Here is an 8,770-nt window from a genome sequence, read left to right on the forward strand (position 1 = left end):
ACAAATTTTCCTTACTTGCCTCAAACTGTAAAAGATAAGTAGCACAACAAAATGAAAAGTTACTACAATCAAAAAGTGAAATTTAAAATTCTTAGCTTCTCAGCTTCTTAGCATAGGTAAAGCCACCACACAGTACTGGGAGGAGCTAATCTATTTTGCAGGAAACTTAATACATAAATTTCTTATTTAATAGCTATGGCATAAAACAGAGAAAAGTTTGTGGCCTCTTCTAGTGGGACACAACCCATCCTCATCCCAGTGTTCTTTGCTTCCGTGTGGTATGTCACAACTTCTCAGCAGGAAAGGCTAAAAACCAACCTTTCCCCAAAAGCAGTCTGTAATACTCTGCTCCCAGAAATGGTGGAAATGATATGGGACCACTGTATACATCCAGGAATATGAAGCTAAGAAGAGGACATAGCACCAGGGGAACCTGGCTCTTACTGAGACAAGGCACTCAGTCCCAATCACATGCTGAGGGGAGAGGTGACCTCCTCAGTCTCGAGGTGCCCAGGAAGGGAGCTGGTCTCTACACAGGCTGCTTCCAGAGCATTCTGCAAGATATTCCTTGCTGAATTTTTGGCTAGGAATTCCATGCACAGAAAAAAATGTAACTAACTTGTGAAATACCTTAAAGATGCAGATTGTCCTGTACTGTAAGGGAAACCCAGAAGAAGAAGGACTAATTTTTTGAACAAATCTTTTGTATGCACGATCTACGCAAGAGAGTTGCGAATGGGAATCTGCAGTGGGCCCGTGGTTTAGTATGATTAAGAAAATGAATTATTGTAAGAGATGTGTGGGGCTATGAAGGTGCCATGAGGGCAGTATAGGATCGTATCTCTGTTGTGGAATAGCAGAAAGACAAACTAATTGAAAACTGAAACATGAGCACTCCATAAAGAATTTAGAGGCACTAGACACTCTTCTGTGGGTTGAAATCTTAGCCGGGCAGCAAGGTTACGTCCACTCTATACTGAGGTAATTATCTGGAGTGATTGTGTCAAGTGGTGTGGTTTTATTCCCTTTGATGGATTTATTTTAACGAATTCTACATGCACCCAACTTTATTGGGTCAGAATTGCAATGTTTCATTACTTTTTTTAATGCCAAAAATATTGCTGTACTTATGAGATTTAAAGACCTTATTGATCAAATATATCAATCTAGAGTTACTGTACTTTGTAACTTAAAGTACTCAGAAATGAAATGCCCAGTCATCATAGCACAATGATTAAATGCCATATTCTACCTGCATTTCCTGTTTTTAAAAAAGCTGAATATGAGAGATATTTTTTTCCAAGGCTCTTGAAATGTGCAATATGCCTTTAAACTATGTTGAGGATATTTATGTGCTGCAAAAAAAAAGCTGCCTTGAATTAATTTTCTTCTCTTTTAAACCCAACTCTTCCTTTTTTTCTTCTTCTTTTTCTTTTCTTTTTTTCCAAAAACAAACAAACAAACAAACTGTTTGTGGAGTTATATTTACTTAAACAGAAGAAACTACAACTGACAGAATCTGTCATCTGCATCTGAGATCAGTTCTGTCCAGATGCTATCTGTGGTGGCTAATACTTACCAACACCTGATGAATCTTGGCCATGTAGTTTTTTCCTGATCACTTTATTATTCTATCAGAACACTCCCAAATTTTCAACTCTTCTAGATTATACTTCCAGAGGTGGATGTTGCAGAGGAAGAGACTAAGTCCTTTTTTTAAAGAAAGAAAGAAATGGTCTCTTATGAACATTTTGCTCTGTCACTTTCCATGCTATACCAAGTTAATAGTAGACTATTCTTATCAAGTATCACACTGTTTTTTAGCTAGTTTGTCTCAGTGCTCCTATTCAACTGCAACGACAGAATGGAATGAACAAAAGAAGTAAGACAGTTTTACCTGCTGTCAAGAGAGTTTAGTACTGATAAACTGATAAACTTGTCTTTATTTTTATCCTGTATCTGATGTTCTGTGTTCTCCAGTTTACAGCTTCTTCATACCTGTGCTACAGAACAGCGTAATTACAATAATTGCTGATAGTGGCTGGAGAGAAAGTGGCCTCATCTATAGATTTAAGGAAGGTGAAAGAAGTGGCCATTTTTTTCTTTGCCTGTATTGTTGTTGGCTGTGAGAGGAACAAGCAGTAGAGTTCACTTTGGCAGCAGAGTGACAACCCTTCTGCCAGTGTGGGCTGCTGCTTCTTGAGGAGTGTTTTGTATGCTGCTGGCTGAATTTCAAAAAAAAGAGGAGGAGATGGTGGCAGTCCCATCTATTTGAATACCTATAAATCTCTGACCACATTCTGTCTTGATCCTTAGAGCAGGTTCTCCTGTTTCTCATTTGGTGCTGGCAAGCCCTGAATCAGATCATTTCATGAAACATAGGATTGTATGGTATTACTGCTCTATCTTTTTGAAAAGGCATACATTCTATTTGGATGCTTCTTTGTATCTCAGTGATCTTCAGATGAGGTTACACCATTTAGGCATCTGTTCTAATTTAAGTGACCTAATAAAGCCCTTACTAAGGGCTTCACTAATTACTTTGTGCAGACTTGTCTGGTAGAACTTCACATCACTGGTCATTGGGCAGAGATGTTGGCAATCTTCATTAGAAATGGAACATAAATAATTTACATCCAAAAGCACAGTAGGAACAGCTGTGAAACTGTTAGTTTTTATCTCATAATGCAATCCATTAGCTTTATAATTGGTTGTTCTCCATTTTAAGATGTGTTGAACAGTCTTAAGTCATAGTTACAAAAGCATGCTTTTGTATTCTCCCGTGGTTATTGGTGCAATTAGGTATGCAGTTAGTGCTTGCAATTTGTTGAATAAACAGTATTCCGGTTTTATGTGGAAATACTGGCTTTCATAGTTTTGTTGTCCTTGTTGTAAAATTTCATGACAGTGTTTATTAAATATACAGCTATTATACGCTGAACAAATGATAACATCCTATTTCAGGAATAACAGTTGATTTAATGTTGCATAGATGTGGAGGCAGGAATCTCTTCACTGGCAGTTCAATTTGATTTAGAGGATTAGAACCTGATACCAATACAGAGATTCTCTAAACCATCAGAGAGATTTTCTTTTGTATTCTGCCTCTGAATGTATAGTCCTCTATGAAATGAAGATTTCTGCCGCTTCTCTTGCCTCATCTCATCATCATCTTTTCCTCCTTGAATAAGTGTGCAAATAGAATTATTAGCAATTGTTTTATAAACGTTATTCTTAAGAGGTTTTAATTTTAATATAGGCTGTGAGGCTGGATTAGGGAAGTGTGTGATTCTTTCTACTGCTTTGATTACTTATTACTCAGTCATTCACACCTTATTGTTAAATAGTCACAAAGATCACAGTGGAGAATGAAAAAAAAAAATAAATGGGGAGCAGGAATATATTTGGACAGACATGAAATTCCTGTCTTGTTTTTTCACTTGTTTATGTAGATCTCTGTAGCACTAGATTAGTACTTTCAGCTTTGTATTTTAGCTTTTATATTTATAAAGGTGTATATCTCTGTAAAGTATCTAATTTCTTCAAAGATGCAGTTGTCATACAAGTTCTTGGTATTAGTAGGTTTTTAATTACATAAATTAAAAGGCCTGTGTTTACAAAACAAACTGAAATATGCAGTTAATTCTGTTCTAGATCCTTCTGTTTTGTTGCTTTTACTGTGTTGATACCAAAGGAAAAGTAATTATAAACTAGATATAAATATAGAAACTTAAAGTACAACAAAGAAATGCAATCAAGCTTACGGTTTAATTCAACTCAGTGAAAAAATATTGTCTCAAGATTGTTGTTTTAAAAACCAGGTTAGATATGAAATCAGCTTGTGGTTTGATTTTAGTATGTCTGCAATTGAAAAATTTGCATGCAGTAACCTTCATTTTGAGCTACTACTTTCTGAGTAGGAAACATTTAAGGTCACTTCTAAAGGAGTTTCTGAAAGAATCCAGTTGTAATTAAAAGGGCTTTACAGCAAAAAGCGGTAAAAAAGTATATGCAGAATTAGGAATCTTAATTTTCGTTTTCCAAAGTTCTAGCTGTAGGAAAATTATAGTCTCCTGTTGATTAGCAATTACATTCTGCAACAAATTTGAGTCAATCAGAAGAGGGTCCAAATTAATGGTCAAATTTCCTGCTTTTTTTCTTTATAGTGCAGGCAGCACAAACTAAGGCAGAGATCTATCAGGTACAAAGGCTGCATTTTGTGAGCCAGATATGCTGCACATCCTCAGCTGAGCCAACAGTGCTTGTGATACACTTTATTCAACTGTGGGAGCCACTTCTTTAATGTCTTCCAAAAACATCTTATAAAATTGGAACATTTATTTGAAAACTGCTACATCTGTTCAGCTGTCAAATCGGTGTCTTAAAAATGAAAAAGTATGTTTTCAGATTTTAGAGTGAATAGTTTTATGGGGTATCTAATCAGATATGGCAGGTTTTAAAATGTCTTTTTCAAAGAGGAATTACTGATGCTTATTTATTTCTTTAAGCAGCTGGTTAACCTTTTCTGCTGTTAATGCTATTGTCAGAAATGTTGTTGAATTGAAATGTCTTCTTGCTCTTCTCTGTATCTTAGGTTTGATTCGGATACAACAGAACTCCATAGCTGGATGACACGCTCAGAAGCAGTACTTCAGAGTCCTGAATTTGCAATATTTCGAAAAGAAGGAAATCTCTCAGATCTCAGAGAAAGAGTCAATGTAGGAGAAAGTACTAATATATATGTTTGTTAGCTTGTATTCGCTTGTCAAAGTGCTTTCAAAGTCCAAGTTTAAATGAGTTCAAATCTAAACTGACAAGCATCAATTGATCATACGCATGAGAAATTTAGAAGTCTTAACTATTTTTGTACATTTCAGATTTGGGCACCAAAATTGATACACAGGATGTCTAAATAGAGAGATCATATTTAATTTAAGGCATTATAAATTCACGGAAATCCTCAGTAATATTGAATCCAAGCCTATAATTTACTTCTAAAATATGCATTATATTTCCACACTGATGGCTTAATATGACATTGTACATGCATAAATTGAAGAATGTGGAAAATGTCATCTTTTAGTGTATGTTGAAGAAAACTTCTACCTAATTCTTACAGTGCTGTAAAATGTATCTGAAAATAACCAATTTCCGCAAACAGTATTTTAATCTGTTCTTTTACTGTGATTGAACCAGAAATGGTTCTTTCTAGTTTTTGCGAAGTTAATCTGCATTGCTTAACGAGTAACTATGTTTGTGTATGTTTCACACACTCTGAATTTAGCCTTTGAAAACTAAATGAGTAAAAATTTTCTTCAGTATTTATTTTTTGTAGCTAGTTGCAAGAAAGCTTACCTTTTCTGAATAAGAGAAAGGCAAATTAGTTTTTATAATAAGCTATTATGCTTATAGTATTATAGCGTATCATGGGACTTCATTAAAAAATGAAATCATACGTACTGCTAAAACAAAGAAAGAACGAAGTTACTGTACTGAAGTTAATTTTGATGATGTTTTTTCTCATTCTTTGCTTGTCCATCATAAATTAGCAACATTAGGATTGAGGAACTCTGAATTCTGTGACAGTAAATATACTTCTTGATATTTCTTGTTAAATCATACTTTTGTTACAATAATCTTAATTTATTTGTTAATGTTATCACAGTGTTAGTACTTAAGTATCTAATGGGTACTTGCTGTGTAATTATCCATTAGAGTGTAACATATTGAGTTTAGTTTATTACTCCATTTCATGATATGTAAATATACATATAACTATATACATAAAAATATATAAACTGGCTCAAACATGCAGAGAAAATGATAGATTCAAATGCTTCCATACTGGGGTAATGAGTATTGTCTTGATCCTAAATAGATATGCAGGTAATTTGGTGAGTGTTTCCATCTTTGTGGTAGATGGGGGAAAAAAAAGAAAATAAAATGCTCGTGTTTCCCCTTCTTATATTCCCATTTTGCGGAACACAGTTTCAAGGATGGCAAATCAGCTCCTGTTTTGACCTTCATATTGTGCTGAATACCTCCACTGTCAGGTTTCCCTAATCAATAAGATACTCCATCTCATGTTGTCAGTTTTTTAAGACTCTGTAAAACCATTAAAGGACTCAGGAGCTATGGTTCACCTTCCTCCTTCTTTCCTTTCTTTGCTCCCGAGGAGGTGGTGATCTGTGTCACTGCAAGTAGGGGGATAGAGGTAGGTGAACTACAGATCCTCCTCTGGTCCCAACTGGATTTCCCAGCAGCTCTTACCTTGCCTTCATTGGTGCTGTGGAAAAAAGTTGGGGTTGGGAAGCCATTGTTAAGTGCATTTGTGAAGTGATCCTTTAGGTCAGTGAAAACATACATAATACTGGAGGAAGACTGGGAGGGAAAAGTGGTGTGGAATTTGATATTGGATGGTTTGAAATCAGGACACTGGAAATAGCAGAATTTCAGATGTTTCTTTTACTTCCTTAGAAACCAAATTATTTGATGGTTAAGAAACCAATTTCCTACTTCTTTAATGATAAGTATTGCAGAAAGTAAATCTGCTTTGTATTAAAGTCTAAGACAAACCAGTATCTCTAAATAGAAACAAGAGAAATTATCATCATTCATTAAAAATTATAAATATTTTTTTAAAAACAAGACTGGCTTTGAACTTATTTAAAGTAACATTTCATTGAAACGATGAATGTGCATGTAGAAGTATCTAGCAACTTCAAGGTGCAGAATATTAAGATGAAATTTTAATTTGATAGAACTCTCTAAGTTTGCACTTGACAATATTTGGATTCTCTGTTGAACAGTTCTCAGTGGAAGTTCTTCTAGTTAATAAAAACAAATGTTGCTTTTTTAAAAGAAAAACCAAGAGGATGAAGGTTTAAATTCTGAGTTTTAAAAATTGGACTGGCCTGGTCTCAATCTTCTGCTGTTCAACTAATATACAAAACAGGAAGTACTGTCCAGTTCATTGATTTGCACAGTGTTGTTGCTTGTTTTTTTCCTTAAGTTTCTATTTCTTTCAAAATGAGGCTTTAATCAATGAAAAATAAGATAGCAGTTTTAATCGGACTATAATCTCTAGTAAAGTTGCAGAAGGCACATAATGAAAGATAAAATGTCAAAAGGGAAACCATCAGCGATAATTGTAAAAGATTGTACAGTAATGACATATGTAGTCATACCCCCAACATGCATGATGCCAATATGCATAACAAAAGTATCATCTTGTACTTAGTGGCTTTTTAAATGAAAGTTTCCTCCCTATGTGACATTGTAGATGATGTAGCACAGAACACCCGTCATGACTGATGTCTGACTTAACATTTGTTGCCTACTGTGGTAGCAACTCAGTCCCGTAGCCTTTTCCTAATGATGTTCCTTTCTACTTTTCTTCTGAGGACAGGTTACTAGTTGGATGTGGGTTTTTTTGTTGTTGTCAAAGCATCTTGTTTCTATTCATTGTTTTTTTCTCAGCGGGGTTACTTCTTTATGATATAGTGGAAGTACATCTGTAGGTGAATGGACCCAGACTTCAGAAAGGACAGCCACAAGGGAAGCTCTTTTGCCATCATTGATGATTCAATGATTCAAGATCAAAAACCTGCTCCCATCCCACTTCAGAGAAGTCCTGGGGGAGATGGAGCTAAGAGCAGATTGTATGGAACATACTATGTTTGCTAAGACAACAGCTGTTCAGATACTGGCAGAAAATTAGCCTTTGGCAGATGTGCTACATAAATTGATTATATTAGAGATGCATAGAAACCCATTCCTGTGTAAGGAGTGAAGCAAAAATATTTCTAGTCCTTCTCAGCTATGAGACTGGCCATAGAGACTGGATATCATAATTGTGGAGATGTGCATTGTGGGACAACAGCACTATTCTTAAATAATGAAGACATCTATACATAAATGCCTAAAATATCCTAAAGCTGCATCATATCCTTAACATTTTCCAGTTAATTTGTGTATTTTTCTGGAAACAGGTTTAGCAATGATTCAGGCTTTTTTGTTTGCTTGTTTCTCTAAAACTCCAATGAGCCTTCTTTATTAAAAGTTCAAATATGTGAAGGTTAGGGTGCAAACAGTTAAAAGTTACTTGGTAGAAAATCTTGCTTATTGGGAAGAAAAACTTGAGATTTCTCATCAGAAAATTAAGAATAAAGCTCATTGAAATGAATTTTAATTAGCCAAGAAGCATCTAGAAATTCAAGATCAAAGGTGAATGAAGGTAAGAAACTCATGTAAGGGAAAATGTCAGATATCCTGGACAATTAAATTTGCTCCCTTGGCATTCGTAAATGCTCAGTTCTAACGTGTTCATTCTTATTTAGTAATCTTCAGAGATACTCTGTTGGGCATGGATGTTTGAAAGCTCAGTCATTGTAAAATCCAGTGATAATACTGCAAACTTATGCCCACAGGTGTAGTTGACAAGAACAAGAGATCAGGCATTACTGCAACTGTACATCCATTGATAGAGTTCTTATTTTGATTTGATATGAATAACATGAATTTCCAAAGTGCAAGTGTCTTCAGTGTTATGAAATCATTAACTACCAATTAAAATCTTAGGGCCAAATAAAACTCTTATAATATTGTGAAAATAACCTCTTCACCCTCGTATGGTATTTAGCTAGAGGTGCCTTTAATGTTACTCCATCAGTTAGAACTAAGCCATTACATATCTGTTTTGCCAGTTACAAAATCTTCCTCAGAGAATTAATCGTGTATTGTATGAAAGTCTTTTTAAAATTATTTTTTT

The 8,770-nt window shown here is 34.9% G+C and overlaps 1 protein-coding gene across 1 annotated transcript in view; it reads left to right on the forward strand.

Moving 5' to 3' along the window:
- The window catches only part of DMD (dystrophin), a 1,000,055-nt gene that overhangs the window by 311,039 nt on the left and 680,246 nt on the right, over window positions 1-8,770 (forward strand). Inside the window, 1 exon segment of the mRNA XM_031557153.1 lies at window positions 4,595-4,718. Coding sequence (XP_031413013.1) covers window positions 4,595-4,718 — 124 coding nt within the window.

The sequence above is a fragment of the Meleagris gallopavo genome, chromosome 1 (assembly GCF_000146605.3).
Source record: "Meleagris gallopavo isolate NT-WF06-2002-E0010 breed Aviagen turkey brand Nicholas breeding stock chromosome 1, Turkey_5.1, whole genome shotgun sequence".
Taxonomy (NCBI): domain Eukaryota; kingdom Metazoa; phylum Chordata; class Aves; order Galliformes; family Phasianidae; genus Meleagris; species Meleagris gallopavo.